The following is a 17,633-nucleotide window of genomic DNA, read 5'->3' on the forward strand; positions in this document are numbered from 1 at the left end:
GATATTAAATTCCCTTTTAAGTGCATATTTACATTCTGTTGGCTTTTCTGTTACTTTGATTCTACTCAGCTACACGGTAATGTAATCTCTTTTTTCTCACTTATCCTTCTTATTCTGGCTAACAGACACAAGAATGTGTTTACACTTACATCTGAGCTAAAATGAAGCTATTACGTGATTGCAGTCACATTTACCAGGTATCAGGTCATCACAAAGACAGCATGGTTGTTTTAGCACTGGCATACAAACTATCATACAGATGGTAACTGTTGTAATGCTTTTCCACACTGTTAATACTTGAAGACTATTTTCACTAATAGGTAAAAACACAGGTACATAAATGCAACTTTCATTTTGTGTTAATATAAATTAGATATAAATAACGTGGTGTTATGTAATGTTGGGACTAACATTTATATACCGATGTGTAAAAGTTGTGTGTGGCCTGGATGCTTATTGCAAAAATAACACTAACAGCACTAAAATTTGGCCAGAGACAGGTCTAACGAGAGACGGGTCACAGGCTGAAATGTAAACAGGACTGAGTGTATTCAGTATAAATAGGATCATAAAAATGGCAGTAAATTATAAAGTCCCAAACTTCTGATCTGGTATGAATAAAAATAACAGTAAACCTCTTGGATAATTTCTGATTAGCTTGTGTCTTCTTACATAATCTCTGCTTTGGCCTCGTACAATGCTTAAAAGCAGGACTCACAAATCACTGCATGATTACAATGTAATAAACAACTTGTATCAGCTGGTATAATATTTATATATATAGGACTGCCTGCCCAAACAACTAGTCACCACAGACCTACAGCTTCCATCTGTACTGTTGTTTATACTTGATTAATTTTAACCAACTTCATTTTTTACTTCTATACTCAGTAAATATATTTCTTTCTCTATTTACATGATGGAACAAGTAAAACCACAGCATTCTTTAAGCAGGGTGAGGCCAGTCTTGGACACTTTTGGAGAGGAAGTCTGCTGCGCCCTAGAGGTCATTCTCCTCTTCTTAATGGAACCTTAAAGATAAAGAAAGAGATCAGGTACATATGAAGCACGACCTAATGGTTAGTATAAGCTTAAAGTTAATATAGTTAAGATTTAAACTTTTTTCACAAGGCCAGTTGTCCAGAAAGTGTCCAGAAACAGAATAAATAGCCAACCATAAAAATAGAAAAGTGTCTTTGTTTCCATATTCTGACACCAGCGTAATAGTGTAAAATAACTCAATTTATTAACAAATTATCATTTTGTGTAAAAACTTGCATTTCTTCTTTTAAATAAATATTTTTTAGCATTTTACATCAACCTTTTAACTTTTTGCCGTATGCAAACAGGACAGTTTGTGTAATTCAGCTTTTTATAGCTATATATACAGTATTCTTACTTTTTTTGGTGGTGCTTATGGGAAATTTTGTCTGTAAGAATTCCGCCATCTCTTTGTCCTCCTCTTTCTCTCTGTTCGGAGACAGAAACACGTAAATAAAACACACAAGGAGCAAAGCTTAAATACACATGAATGGGACACGTTTGTCATGACAGTTGTTTGATTTTAACAATTTCTACCCAGTTATCTATGTCTGAATGCTCTAAACACATATAGTTTGATCCAAAACCCTTCTTTACAAAATCTGCTTGCAAAAAAAAATATTCATGCAACACAACTTATGTGTGTAGATTTATTCCTTAGTGCCTTTCACTTTAATTAGCTGTTTTGATTCGGTCAATTTTGGCACGGCCAGGACCTTTTTAATACAGTTCACACAGTCAGACCAGATATAGAAGAATTCTTTTTCATTCTGCTCTGTGCACCAGTACTTTATTACCTCCACTGTACCACCACAGTGGCAGCTGAGTAGGTCTGTAACATCCATGCAAAAACCATGATTTACATGAACAACCACAATTTTAAAAAATGAGGGTCAGTAGGAAACGGCTCATTTGTGCTCCAGGTATGTTTACCCATTACATTTATGCATTACAAGTCTGGCATCATGCTATAGAGTCAGATCATTATTTCAACCATAATAATCATGACTGTTTCGGAAGCACTAACCTCAGCCTCTCAAACTCTACATCATCAACCAGAAAGTCCCGAGTCTCCACCAGCTTATGGATCTGTTGTAATAGTTCCTCCTCTCGCTGTCTGTCCTCATTAGACTTGTCTTTGTCTTAAAGAAAAACACAGAATTGGTTAAATCATGCCATATTCCATCCTACATAAATGTGTTTAGTGCCCTTAATTAGTTGTATCTATAGAACAATTAAAATATAAGAGTTGCAATCTGGTTCTTTTATAAAGTCTGACCCCTGTGAGACTGGAACGTTCTTCATGCAAAAGGTTTAAACAACGTATTTCTGTCTGAGATTCTCATTAGCCTTTTGCAGGCTGAGACACCTTGAGGTACAGCCAACACTACATACATTAATGCATAGTGTGTACAACCACAGTTACGCATCTTTGCATCATCTTTTGAGAGACTCTCTAAAATGCTCTTTTTTATTCCCAGTCATGTGACTTAGTTGCTTATTGCTTCTCCAGTTGTTTTTTAGTACCACTGACTTTTCCAGCCTTTTGTTGCCCGTCCCAACTTTTTTGAGCGTTGCTGCAATCAAGTTCTAAATGAGTTTAGAATTTTCATTTCAACATCTGAATGGTGTTCTATACTCTACTGTGAATAAAATATGGGTCTATAAGATTTGCAAATTATTAAATTCTGTTTTTATTTACATGTATTTTTATTTTACACAGCATCCAACTTTTTTGGAATTGGGGTTGTAATTTGTGTTTCTGTTCACTGTCCGGCAGCACAGTGGCTCGAAAACAGCACAGTGGTTGAAAACCCCTGTTATAAAATCTTAGCAACATATTAACACATACAGAATAATTCACTAGCTTAAAATCCAACTTATAATGCTCTACAGAGGTTTAAATGTGTTTAATTAAAGAAATGTTATCACATCTCATAAAATAACTCATCACAATGCATTTGATACTGTTTGTAAGTTGCCTACCTGGTACTGACACCAATTTCTGCAGTTCTTTTTTAAGTCTGGTGATTTCGTTACATAGCTGAATGTCATCCATCCTGAAAATAATGAAGAGACGAACAACCACTAGTACTTATTATTATTATGTTAGGAACAAATCCCAGATAGTTTTGTTTATTTTCTGTTGTCATATGAAAATGGCAGGAATAACCACTAAGCTTTTTGTTACTGAGCCTGTGCTCACAGTCTAGAATCATTAGATCTAAGACAAACAAGGAAAACTGGTGGTGTAGATAAGAGACATTATGAGTTTTGTAGATTATCCTGTGAGATGACCTGAACAAGGATTATTTGCTAAAATAACTTTGATCCATTGTGGCCTCTTTCTGATGACTCATTGTGAGCCTGTTCTTTAGTTTGTTATTTGAGGAATAAGTAGGTATGGGAATAAGTAAACACACACACACACGCACACACACACATAGTTTTAGCACATACTGTAGTTTTATTATCATCAATTATCATCAAAGTCAGAATGAAAATGACTCACATGTATCTCAGCTCAGATTCTCTCCGCACCAGCACATCTCGAATCCTTTCGATTTTAAAGAGCTCTCCCTCAATGTCATCCACAGTGACGGTGGAGTCTGCCATGGAAACGATGTCATCCTCATCTGTAAATAAAACAAACAAAAAAAGAAAACGAGCAAAGTCACAGAGTCCAAAGCCATTCAGAAAGCTTAGTATGTACATAATTACAATAAAAACCTAACAGACATGATTTCTGTTATAAACTGTTTCTTTACATTCTTCTGTATTTGTTGTTCTTACACTTGGGTAACATGCTATCAGCTTTGACTTATCTGGATTATAATCATTTATTATAAATTAAGCATGATAATGAAACATATTCAATTAAAGAGGTGAAGTGCTTCTTGGTCGCTACGTTTTGCCTTCTGGCTGTGCCTGATTTCTGACTCCTAGGGTCGGAACTGACCACTCTGACTATAGACAAAGGCGCAGAGCTTGGGGGATCCAGGTCATAGAAACTTGTGGTAATCAGGGATGTTGGGTTGCTGTTGCTGCCTCTCTTGTCCGATCACTCAGGTTTGTTGACGGTGGGGAAAGCCCTCACGACTGCTAGCTCTCCCTTTTAATTATGCTGTAATAATTAGGGGTTTTGGAGTCTCATGCTGTTCTCTGCAAAACTGTTTACCTGCCTGAGGTTGAAGCCTTCAAGTCGGGACTGCTGTGCCGACAATGCTGCTCATGCTAGATAAGATGGGAACCTGGCATGTTTACACCAAAAATGTCCAGAACTCACTACGGACTTTATCACAGACTTGACTGAATTATCTGTATATTATGGATCAAATACATTTCTGTGCACTACCCAAGGACGGATTAAGGATAGTCTGGGCCCCTGGGCAAAGAGTTGCCCAGGGCCCCCTCCAAAAACATAAATAGATTAATACATTAAACCAGAGTTTCTCAACCTTTGCTCAGTCACGGCACCCTTTAAAAGTGTTCAAAATATTGGGTTGCCCCAGTCTACAATGTATTGAAAAGGCACTTCAACTCTGCGTCCCTCCTCGCGCCACGCCCCCCAACACTCGATCGGCACCCCCCCCTCCTCTTGTGGAGTCAGCAAGTACGGTGGCTTGCCTGGCAATTTCTAGGTCCCTAGAGGATCAAGGGCCCATGGTGAACGACTTCTGTAGAAGTCTAGGGGCCCCACAAGCATGGCTAGGGCCCCCGGGGCCCCCCCTCAGGGCCCCCTAACCTCGAGGGCCCCTGGGCGCTGGCCCCACTGGCCCGGTCAGTAATCCAGCCATGGCACTACCTGAACTGGAAGAATCATAACTGAACTGCACGTTATGATAAATAGCATGAATACTTCTCATTATGAGTGAATTTAAGAGATTCAGCCACACCAACTGCAATAGCTAGCAGGTATATAATATAATTACATAAAACTAATTGCATGCCTCTATATTTGTGTGTGCTCATTTCTTTGCCCAGCATTACTGTCTCCCTGTGCCCAAAGCAACGTCTTTGAAGACAGGTTTGGTCTGGGGAAACTCTTGGAATGTTAATTGCAAGCCAGGCCATGTCCAACATCAGCACCTGACCTCAAAATGTTTATTTTTGGCTAAATGGTAACAAATTCCCACATGTACACTTTGAAATCATGAAATCAAGGAATGACTTTCCAGAGATTGGAAGTTGTTGTAATTGCATGAATGCCCCTGCTTTTGGAATAAATTGTCCAACAAGCTCATTTGTATATTCACAACAGATGCCCTCAGAAAGTCCAGACCTTCTACAAAAAAGCACTATGAGTCAGTGTACCAGGCATTGCAGTCACTGCTTCACGTCGATTGGTGCAGACCTGTGACACCTCACCAATAGACTAGCATTTCTTCTTAATCCATCGCCACGGAAACTAGCAGGAAGTTAGAACTGGTTCTATGATTTGATTAATCATGCAATAATTAAACACGGAGGTATGAGACTAAATGACATGCCACACTGGGGCTTATAGTGAACCCTGACACAAAACTGTGTGTGTGTGTGTGTGTGTGTGTGTGCGCATGTGTACAAGTGCTAATGAGTAGTTCATTAAATCCATAGTAGTTAACTAATCCGTAGTTCATTAAAGCAGGTTCGTACTTTTCGAGGCTCAGGCATTGAAGTCTTTCATTGCACCTCTCAGTGAGGGATCTTTATTGATTGCTAACTAGTGCCGATGTTAACAGGTTGCTGGGTGGCCCAGACTCATTGATGCAGAGGACAGGAAAGCTCTGGTGTCTGGTACAAATCAACTGTGGCTACTGTGACTGAAATGGTGTGTCACAGCACAGAGTGCATCAGATCTCTCTGTGTATGGGGCTGTGGTCGCAGGCCAGTCAAAGTGACCGTGCCGACCATCAAAAGCCCCTACACTGTGCATGTGAGCATTAGAAGAAATTAGCCAAGTAGTCCTAATATTTTGGCTCATAGCTAGGGCTCTAATACATTCACGGGAAATTGTGCTTAATTTCACAGACCTCGTTTTTCAAAAATCAAAGATTTCACAGATTTTTAAACAAAGGTGCCACATTTCACGGCAGTCATTAAATTCTGATCAATTGAATGATAAAATAAATTAAACTACAATACACAAAACATTCATTCATTCATTTCTTAACTGCTTTTCCAATCAGGGTCACGGGGGGTGCTGGAGCCTATCCCAGCTTTTCAATGGGTGCAAGGCACACAGTAACACCCTGGACCGGGCACCAGTCCATCACAGGGCAGACACACACACACACACACACACACATTCACCTATAGGGCAATTCAGTGTCTCCAATTAACCTGACTGCATGTTTTTGGACTGTGGGAGGAAACCCACACAGAACATGCAAACTCCGCACAGAAAAGACCCGGACCGCGCCACCTGGGGATCGAACCCAGGACCTTCTTGCTGTGAGGCGATAGTGCTACCCACCGAGCAACCGTATACACAGAACAGCCTTCCTTAACAGCTGAAAGCCGAAAATTCTTGTCCATGTTTTAGCACACACCCCTTCTGTGTCCACATAATTGGTTGTTACCGGAGTCATGTTTTTAGCTGCCTTAGACTTTGACATCTTGGGCATCTTGTTTAATGTAACCAAGCGTCTATATTGTTTGCTGAGGTTATAAAGAAAGAAAGAAACTTAAATTATCGGGAGCAGAATACTTTACTGGCTTGTTCTTTTGAGGGGCAGGACAGATTACACAGAGATGATCACGTGTGTAGAGAAGCACACTTTTCTATTGATTATGGAATCCATACAAGGACAAACTACACTTAATAAGTACACACATAATAACACAATAAGTATGATTGCTAGGACCGCCTTATATTGCACATTGCACCTCATACTTCATGTGCTACGCGAATGAAAAATGTTAAATACATAACATATAACACATAATCTTCATTTTTGAATTTCACAGCAAATTTAATATTACACAGGAAGCGGCTCATTTCACGGTTCGTGACACAATTTTCACAGCCGTGAATTAAGGTACAGGGCCTCACTTATAAGTGTACATGACATTGTGAAATAACAATCTTATGACATGTGCACACTTCTAATTCATGCTAACTGTTAGTGGCAAAACACGAAAAGCTTTATGAATGTATAAGTTAAATAGCCTAAGGCAGATTCAAAAGTTCAATGCCTTGAAAGGACTACATAACAAAACCCTGATAGCTCTGAACGAAGGATCTGCAGGCAGGTGAGTTCTATAATCTGAATCTGATGACCAATCCTTAACAATCCGTTAGAACGTGAACATAATAGTGAGTAACATTTTTGTTTCAGGTTTCATATACAGCAATAAGATCACCTAAGAAACAGCAACGTTCTGCATTTTTTACTTTTCAATCTTATTCTCTGGTGTTCTCTGAACCCGGCTCCTGCTTTATTTTTCTCATTAAAGCTATAAGTCATGAGTCATCTGACAGTACCACACCATGCTTTGTTTTTTAATTGCTTAGCTTCGGAAGAAAAAAAAACATTTAAAAGAATCCACAGCAGGGGGCTTCAATATTAGTCTGGAATTATTACATTATTTTATTCAGCATTAATATTCAGACTGTTTGGCCAAATAAAGTTTACCTTGGAAATTACCAGCCTATATCGATTCATGTACAGATCTTTTGCACCTCATACCTCAATTATGAGTCAATACTTTTAATAAGTTGCTGCATGGCATTATGGGGTTTCTGCAATTTAAAGGGCAACAGGTAAGTTGGCTGAGCTGAACTGACTAAGTGTAAATAAATGAAAGGTTGTGTGTGTGTGTGTGTGTGTGTGTGTGTGTGTGTGTGTGTGTGTGTGTGTGCTGCTTTGCAATTAAATGCCACCCGGTCAAGTGTGTATTCCAGCCTTGCACACTGAGTTCCATCGCAAAATGATGATGAATTAATAAATTAATATTATTTTTCCTTTCATTTAATTTTTTTATGTTTTACCACTCCTGTATTCTGGTCAGGGTTGTGGTGGGTCCAGCCTCCTGAAATTCACAGGGTCAATGGAGCAATACATTCCAGACAGGATGCCAATCCATGCTGCCCCCCCCACCCTAAAAGACACAGCCTACCACGTCTGTATGTAGATGGCCAACCAGAATAGAGTAGACAGCTGGGAATTCGAGCACTTATGGTTCTTATTATAATTATTTATATTATTATTATTTTAAAAGGTTTTGATTGTAGTATATTTTAGTATAGTTTGTTCCTTGCTTCCTTTAATTATTTGCTTTTGCTTATTGCATCTGCATTATACACTTAGAAGCAGTTCCCTTGGTTACAGTACATCCTTTTCCTGACATTTACTCCAGAGTCTGGTTAAATATCATTATCCTCTAATTAATTTAATACGATGATCTGGAATACCTGAACACAGAAAAGAGCTGAGAGCACACACACACACACACACACATTGTCAGTCGAGTCTGAGTCATAGTACCTGAGAGACACAGGCACAGCGGGCTGTTCATCACAGCAGCATTCACATCAAACACACACACACACACACACACACACACACAAAGCAGGAACTCTGGACTTAAGCAAACCAGCACATGTTACAAAGCCATGACAAGGCTAAGTGACATTCTTCAAAGAACGATACATCAGTTCCTTAACGCTAAACTCCAGTTCCTAACCTGTTATCCAGCTGCTTCATCTTTAGCTACTTCAGTGGATTTATTAATAATAATGAATCAGCATGACAACAATAAAACTAAAGTTTAATGCTCCAAGGATTTGTAGAAAATGGAATGAGCAGAGATAAAACAACTTGAAAAGTCACTTTCTGAACCAGAGGTGCCCAAAACCTCTATTCTTCTCCTGGGCAGTTGATCTCAGCAACCCATCCGTGTATGAACACGTTGGCAGCAAATACAGTGTCCCAAACCACATACTTCTATATTAAATATGCTTTATTAAACACAAAATTATTCACAACTCCACCGCAACCCAGCCAATGTACCTTTTTAATTTAATGCATTACTGATAATAAGTGTATATTCCACAATACACGAGTCAAGTTTTTCCCGTTTAAAGATGCAAGACGATTATTTTCCAAATAATTAAATGTTATTAATGCTGGTTGTATACACTGTATTCCAGCACATGCTGCTCAAATAATAATGGTAATAACGGATTAGGAATTTTATGCAGCTAATACTGTCATGAGCATGAGAAAAGCTTTGAACCGAAAAACAGCATAAGCAAATAAAATTTGCTGAAAGTATTTTTAAATGTTTGCAATTGGATTTAAATTACAAGCTAAATGGATCTGCCTAAAACTCCATTACTTTAACATACTTTCTTGATTATAGTTAATAATATATATACAAGTTAATAAACATATACAATACAATACATATAAAGTCAGTTGTGTGCATATTTGAAGTTGGTATCTGCACTAAAAATAATTAAATAAGCAAAACAATCATTTTTGTTTCCTCTCACTGCAGCTGTCAGCAGCAAAAACAACAGTATTGTTGCTTATTTTCTTCTGAAAAGTGTCTGCCTCTGGTTTTATTACAGTACATATTGCAACTGGCTTTGAAGATTTTGTGCAATAATTAGCAATGTTGATAAAGGCGAAGGAGCTTCATGGGTAGGATTTCTCTAAAGGGGAAAAATATCAAACACTTAAATAGACTTTGACTAATAATGAGGAGGGACAATGAAAATTCAGTAATCACTCAAAAAGAGTTGCAGGATAGGTTAAATGCAAATAAATAAAATAACAATACTCAATCATCAATCATCTGCATTCCAACACCCACACTAAACAAATCAGAGATATTTTGAGAATAATGTGCTCTGATCAGACAAAACGGTTTTATTTTATTATGAGCACTTATTTCTTTTCTCAGCATACATGTCCTGCTCGTTCTTGTTAGTCTTGCATGAGGAGTATGAAGTTACGTTGCAGCCTCATTGATTTGGATGTCATTTACAGCAAAAGCACACATCTCCTGTGGTGTGGAGCCCATCAGAGCGCTGCTTTGTGCTCCACAATGTCTCGTTAACCAGCCACAAGAGATGTAAGAGGGATATAGTGTCATCGAGTTTTATAATTTATATTTATGTTCATTTAAGTGTGTTTGTGTATAGGTATAGGTCTTTGTGATGTTTGTCGAAATGTGATTGTAATGCTTTATTATGATAGACCACCCAGCCGGGTGCTCAACAGGCCATTTATAAAGGAGGAAAGGTTGGATGGGAAATCACCACATTCTTTATCAGACGATGCAGGAATCATCCCTGTCACTACAATTAGTCCAATAATCCATAAGTTTAATGTTCATGTGGAGCCACAAATCATTTAAACAGGTGCTACAAAACACTATTAATAAGAAAAGATGCCAGCAGTTGTTTTAAAACAGTTGCATAAATTGAAAACCACAGTGGCAGCAGTTGCACAGATATGTGATATCAGTGATAGCTCAGTGGTTAAGGTACTGGACTAATAATCAAAAGGTTGCTGGTTCAAGCCTCACCACCACCAAGTTGCCACTGTTGGGCCCCTGAGCAAGGCCCTTAACCCTCACTTCCTCAAAAATTGTGTTCAGTCATAATTGTAAGTCGCTTTGGATAAAAGCGTCTGCTAAATGCCGAAAATGTAAATGTAATAAACTACTCCTCTTAGCTTATGCATTTGATCAAGAACACCATAATTAAAATGCAGTATGGAGGTGATCATGAAGCATCATGATATGGGGCTTGCTTTTCCTGAAAACACTTCTAGGGCATCATACTTAATCCAAGAAAACATAAGCTGAGACATGTACATTGAGATATTATTATCACATTGGTCAATAAAATAAACATGACCATTCTAAGACAAAACACTGAATAAAAGGCCTAGAAAAGACTAATTTATTTTTTAAAAAGCATGTGAAATGCTTGCATGGTCTAGTTTTTTAGTATAAATACTATTGAGGAGTTATGAAGATTTAAAAATAAAATGCACCCTTGTTAAATGAAACCTCAATATTGCAAAAATAAGAAGAATTTTTGGTGTCTGAATACTTTTAAACATATTTTTGTTTATGCTTATAAATAAAATCGTGAGTTTATACACATGAAGTACATTATATTCCAAATTATTGGAATTCAAAATTCTCCTCACTGTATTAATGAGTAAAAAGTAAAACTTGACTTGTTTACTGATAGCATTTTATGCTCATACGACTGACCACGCGCACCTCTCGTGCCTACCTGTTCTCGTGACGACCTCGCCCGGCTCGGCTCGCTCCAGAGAGCCGTACTGCTTCTCCATTCTTCAACAGCTGCTAAAACTCCAGATCTCGAACTTGAAACTTAATAAAATGTGTTTAGTGGAATAGAAGCGGTTTTTAAGAGCAGTGTGTATTTATAACAGTTACAGCGCTGAGGAGGAGGAAGCGTGCGCTTCTGTATCACCACACGATTAACTGAACGTGAGTGTGCGCGAGGATGCAAGCGCTCGAGACAACGAGAGAAAGCGCGTGAGAGAGAGAGAGAGAGAGAGAGAGAGAGATGGGACTCGAACAGCCCCAACTGCCACCTTGTGAGTTGGGAGAGAGTGTATCCAAACCTGACTGAGTTGACCCAATTCCCAGTCTATGTTTATGGGAGATACACTTGCAATATGTATTTATTAGGACTTTAATGTCATGTTTTATACACTTTGGTTACATTCATGACAGAACAGGTCGTTACTGGTGACACAAGATTCACCAGTTCATAAGTTTAAGGTCAAACACACTCATGGACATTTTTGTATCTCCAATTCACCTCACTCGCATGTCTTTGGACTGTGGGAGAAACCGGAGCGCCCGGAGAAAACCCACACAGACACAGGGAGAACATGCAAACTCCACACAGAAAGGACCCTCCACCGGGGGATCGAACCCAGGACCTTCTTGCTGTGAGAGTGCTACCCGCCGAGCCACCGTGCCGCCCACACTTACAGTTCCCAATGACCAGAATTACACAGTTTATCATGTAGCAACACAAACTTCTACTTTTACTTATTGACTGGCGGCACGATGGCTCGGTGGGTAGCACTGTCGCCTCACAGCAAGAAGGTCCTGGGTTCGAACCCCAGGTGGGGTGTTCCGGGTCCCTTCTGTGTGGAGTTTGCATGTTCTCCCCGTGTCTGCGTGGGTTTCCTCCGGGAGCTCCGGTTTCCTCCCACAGTCCCGAAGACATGCAAGTGAGGTGAATTGGAGACATTAAATTGTTCAGGACTGTGTTCGATATAACCTTGTGAACCGATGAACCTTGTGTAATGAGTAGCTACCGTTCCTGTCATGAATGTAACCATAGTGTGAAACATGACGTTAAAATCCTAATAAACAAACAAACGTATTGACTTACACAAGCAATTTAAAGCAGCTAGTTCACACAGATACACACAAATACAAGGTAAACATACAAAACTCTTCACAGACAAGACAAGACTATTACATTCTTTTCTTTGCATATTCATACCATAGGGCCTTACTCATGGACTACTTGCTGCAGTGGCTACTTGGCAGTGCCAAAATTTGAACCCTTAAACATTTGATTGTCAGCTAACGCCTCAATCCCGATCTTTAGACCCTAGTACCATTGAAAATATGTAGTGTAAACTAAACAGGAAAGTCCACAGTGGCGGTCCTATAGGAACCTGGGCATCAGATATTAGGTAATAAACAGAGCACTCAGACGTGTTACTGTCTATTCTCCAATCTCATCAAGAATTGTATTATAAGACTCACTGCTGGTTAGTTTGACCTGGCATAAATTCACAATCTTTTTAGATGTTCTTGCATTAAATCTGGCATTCTTCAAGGTCTTGTGAAAAACCCTCTTAGAAAAGTGGCTGTTATAGCTGAAAAGATCACAAAGAGCTCACTCTATTTTAATACCATTTGTTTTTAAAATGGGACGTCCAGTAAGCTATTGGGCAGGTGTCCAAATACTTTAAGCCATATTGTGTATGAGCTGGTAGCATCACTATACTGAATTTACACTGTTTCGCCACTGGATGGCAGTAGATTTATGCTACTTTTGGAGCATTAAGTACAATTAAGTTTTTCGGACTTCATTGGATGCGACAATTCCAGAGGTGTGTCCACTGGTCGAGTTCTGTTGTTCAGAACAATGTGGATGAACACACATACGAAAGCAAAAACATGAAAAAAAAACCTTTTTGACAATCAGATCTGTATACGTCTAATCAGCTGTTAGCTTGGAAATTTGAACCCAGGATCCCAGGGCTAGCAGCACCACCCCAAGAACACTCAAGCAGTGGATGATGTTCTGCTCATAGCCTTTACCAAAATACTTTGTTTACTTCAGACTTACATGTATCTATGTGCCAAATCTGTCTAACCTCTTAAAACAAGACATTGTATGAAAACAATAGTATCTGGACGTATGTGCCATCAGTGGACTGTGTTGGTGGTTGGATACCTTACCTTAGTATAAACGTAAATAAGTAGTCAGTCAGTGAAAAGAAGTAAAACAACAACTTAAGACGACTAAATACACGGCAAACAATGTGTTAAAATAATGTTTGCCAATGTCATATCAGTCTCCAGAGAGCATTCATTATCAGAGTTCATGCCCGTTTATAGCTCTCTTATCAAAAATGGCACTGCCAGTCTAATCCAAACCTGATGCAAAGTATCTGCAGTCGTAATATTGATTCAACATTTCCTGTTATCAGACCTCCAAAATAGTGCATCAATATTATTGGTAAGTAAAATGCTTTATATCAGATAACATGAAATAAAGGATGGAAATTAGGGGGGAAATCTATGCCAATGGCTTTAGTGTGTACTGATAAGCAGCTGCTAAAAACCTGTTTGACATTTCATCTAAATTTATCACAACCAACAGTGTAATGATTATAGAGGATGACCACCAGGTACTTTAGATCGTTTAGCTAGTTGGCTGGTAGGTGCTGTGTAGCTTGTATGATTGGCTTTGTCTGAGGTGTGGGATGGTCGAAGCTCAGTGATCCAGAGTATTCCTGCCTTGCGCCCAGCGTTGCCCGATGAAACCGGCCCTGCCTCGAGCCTGGCCGAGATATAGCAGTTAATAAACATTAAATGACAAATTTAATTTTGACCCTCAGCATAAACCATTAGTAAATAAGCAACAGTGAGGTCTTATTTTATTCATACAAATGCAACATTCAGCCAAGACATCAAATATATGCAGAGTAACACAAAATAACATATAGTAACATGCTTCTGTATTGTTCTTCTAGCAATTAAGAACCAATCAGAGTGTTTGATTTCAACTTACTGGCTTGCTTGAACTCTTTCACATTATAAGATCAATACATTTTACAGTTAATGATTAGGCATCTGGATTTCTGGCATAATATACTCGTGAAAGATTGTTTAGCAATCTTAATTCATCCAGTTTTTTCCAGTTATTGTTCCTCCATGGCTTTCTCCAACCAGTCAGTCTCCTGCTCCGACTCTGACTCACTCATGTCACTGCTGTCCGCCGCCAGCAGGCGCGAGTAGTTAACCCTGCGCTGACGTGGGATCCTCCACTGCAAAACAGCCAAAGCGGTGCACCACAGTGCGAGCATGACTGCTGTACCCTGGAAGAGCACCCTAACCCCAAACGTCTGCACCACAAACCCTCCCGCCACACTGCCTAATGCAGCCCCAAGATCCAGATACAGGGCTTCAAAAACACGCTGGACTGCCACCTCTGTTCCTGGAGAAGCTATGTCCATGCACTGTGCTTCTAATGACCACCAGAGGACACCAGTGCTAAGTCCAGCCAGCAGCTGAGCAGGAAGTGCAACCCATGGAGTCCACAAGAAGGAATAGTAAAGGCACTGTAGAGACAGACCAAGAACTCCAAGCAGCAGTAGCCTATCGTGGGTTTTTACTAAACGTGTAAATTTTATATTCAGTGGAGAAAAAGCCGCCTGGCATAAAGGTGTTAGTGCCAAAGTGATTCCCATTTGTAGCTCCGTGGCACCAAGATCCTGCATCTGCCACAAGAGGAAGTCAAATATGACTGAGCCTGCCATGCCAGTTAAAAGAGCAGTTATGGAATAAAACAGTGCCCGCGAGTCAGCTTTGACCAGTTGCAGTGCCTTTAAGCTGGCTTTGGGAACACGTTCACGTTTGTGCCGGTAAAGTGGTAACAACACAGCAACAGGGACTGTTAGAACCATTAGCACAGCATAGGTGTAAAAATGCAAAACAGGCCCGACAAGACAGTAAAGAATGGTTACTAGAATACCACTGCCTCCCATACCGCCAGCAGTGCCTAACAATCTCCAGGGTTTAACTAGTCCATGGCGGTCAGTAGAATCCACAAAATCAAGGTACTCGTGTAGCCCATCATCGGCAGTCCACAACAGAGGAACAGCAGTAATCTCCCATAGACTTACTACAATCAGTACCAGGAAAAACATCTGATGCTGCACGTCCATGACTTTCAAACTTCCAAGGAACTCGAAGGAAGTCACATACGTTTCCTTTTGCTTTTGATCTTGTTGATTTAAGGATCGACTTCTCCGTTTTGAAGAGGGGGTCTGAGCAGTTTTTACTTCTAAAGGTTCTTTTTGGTCTGTTTGGTTGCTAGTTTTATTTGAATCTGTTTCAAACTTTTGAGTTGCATTTATATCTTGGATTTTGGTGGATGCTGATACACTGGCTGGCATTGTATGTCTAGGATTAGTATCATTTCCATCTAGTGTAGAAGTAATGTTATGTTCTGTTGAATACACAACAGGAGTAGGAGTAGTCAAATTTTGCTCGACTGTCCAGGATTCCACAGTAGTGTGGTCGAATACAAGTGCCGTATGGCTGCTGTTCTGCTGACTGATATTACAGCCTTCACTTTCCATGTTTATATCCATGGGAGGGAGGAGCAAAAGAGTTAAAGCAACTGCTGTTGAACAGATAATAGACCCTGTTATGACTGTCCGCCGTTTGTTATGGCGCCTGGCCAGGATACTAGAGATAGGCCTCCACACCAGAGCAACTATGTGCTTGGCAGCCATGATGATGCCCGTCATGAATGCACTGAGTCCGAGGTGCCTGAAGTAGAGCGTGAGGAAGGGCATAAGGCATCCTGAGGCAAAAGAATGCAGAAAATGGAAGAAGGCTGCAAGGCCCACAGCCCCTCTGATATCCCACTGCTTGTTCTTCTTCATGACTGCTTCCTCTGTCAACCCAATCAGTCATAAAGGCTCTGTAAATAAAGAAGACGTGAAATATCACTACTAATGCAGAATATAACCACTGGTAAACAAAAGAGCTCATTAAATAGATTTCTAAATCCAAGTTCATAAGTTCAAGAACGTATAGCAAAAGGTGACACATTGGGTTGTGATCATTGCTTCATGTATTCTAAAAAGTTAACTCACATTGAATATCTCTACAGACCATCAATATAAAAATCTAATCTGTTATATGTATTTTTAACCACCATCTTTTAAACATCAACTTATGTTTTTGGGCAAAGAAATGAGATCTCGCCGTTTAGTCCTAAAAATTGAACCGTGATAACTGGAAAACAACTGGACTATCTAGGCAGCAGTGACCTATACGGCAGGACGTATGTGATTACCTGACCATGAGCTAGTTGGACAGTCTATTCCAAAAACACGAGCTTTAATATAGAGTTTCACACCGATTTGAAGGCATAACAGCCTCTAATTTTCCGGGAAGGCTTCCCATTTAATGTGTCTGTAAGAATCTGTGACCACTGAATCAAAAGAACAACTGTGAGGTCAGGTCCTGATGTTAGACAAGAAGTTTTGTCTCATAATCAAAGTCCCAATGCATTTCAAAGCATCATCTTCTTTTGTGTTGATGTCCTGGCACATAGCACAATTAAAGTCTCCAAAGTGCATATGGAAAGTGGATATATCCAAACACTGTGGCAATGTAATAGGAACAAATGCAACAAAAAAAAAGAAAAATTGGATTACTGGCTGAAGTAGGATGGGAACCCAATGCCATGAGTCTAGCTGTGTGTTACCAGCGCTACCTGATGTACCACTATCACTACTGGATGCCATACACACATACACCTATGACAAAGATCAAAGTGATTTTAATAAGAGTGTCCTTCTGTGACCACTGAATCAAAGGAGCAATTGTGAGGTCAGGCTCTGATGTTAGACACGAGGTTCCAATGCATTTAAAAGCTGTTCAGTGAGAATAAGGTCAGGACTCTCAGGTCATTTGAGTTCCTCCATATCAACCTCATCAAACAATGTCTTGTTCAAAGGGGCAAATTTTTTCAGCAAAACTGGAACAGGGAAGGGTCTTTCCCAAAATGTTACCACCTAGTTAGAAGCAAATGTTGTTTTGCATAACTGACTTGACACAGTCGATCACTAAGGGGCGGTGTCCACATACTTTTGGACTCTTGGTCATATGGTGTACATGTTGCAGGTAAATTGAAATTCTAAGTAAATTTAGAACATCTGGAATGAACCAGTTAGTGATCAGTAGGAGGAAGTGTTTAACTGTAGCTGTATTTAAATACCGGATGGAAGATCCTGTTCTACCCAGCATGTGTTTAAGTGTTTAATATAAATGTAAAAGAGGTA

General features: G+C 39.6%; 2 protein-coding genes across 2 annotated transcripts; both read right to left on the minus strand.

Annotated features, from left to right (window-relative positions):
• Positions 1-868: 868 nt before the first annotated feature.
• Positions 869-11,342, minus strand: zgc:171844 (uncharacterized protein LOC100151763 homolog). The gene is made up of 6 exons (XM_062985059.1): positions 11,282-11,342; positions 3,554-3,677; positions 3,028-3,101; positions 2,069-2,183; positions 1,400-1,470; positions 869-1,031 (listed from the first exon to the last, which is right to left on the minus strand). Exons 1-6 carry the CDS (start codon positions 11,340-11,342, stop codon positions 913-915), a joined length of 564 nt encoding a protein of 187 aa, XP_062841129.1. The 3' UTR covers positions 869-912.
• Positions 11,343-14,239: 2,897 nt separating this feature from the next.
• mfsd6l (major facilitator superfamily domain containing 6-like) lies at positions 14,240-16,226 on the minus strand. The gene has a single exon (XM_062984819.1). The coding sequence runs from the start codon at positions 16,224-16,226 to the stop codon at positions 14,475-14,477; it is 1,752 nt and encodes a 583-aa protein (XP_062840889.1). The 3' UTR covers positions 14,240-14,474.
• Positions 16,227-17,633: the final 1,407 nt, after the last annotated feature.

Source organism: Trichomycterus rosablanca, chromosome 22 (genome assembly GCF_030014385.1).
Source record: "Trichomycterus rosablanca isolate fTriRos1 chromosome 22, fTriRos1.hap1, whole genome shotgun sequence".
Classification (NCBI taxonomy): Eukaryota; Metazoa; Chordata; class Actinopteri; order Siluriformes; family Trichomycteridae; genus Trichomycterus; species Trichomycterus rosablanca.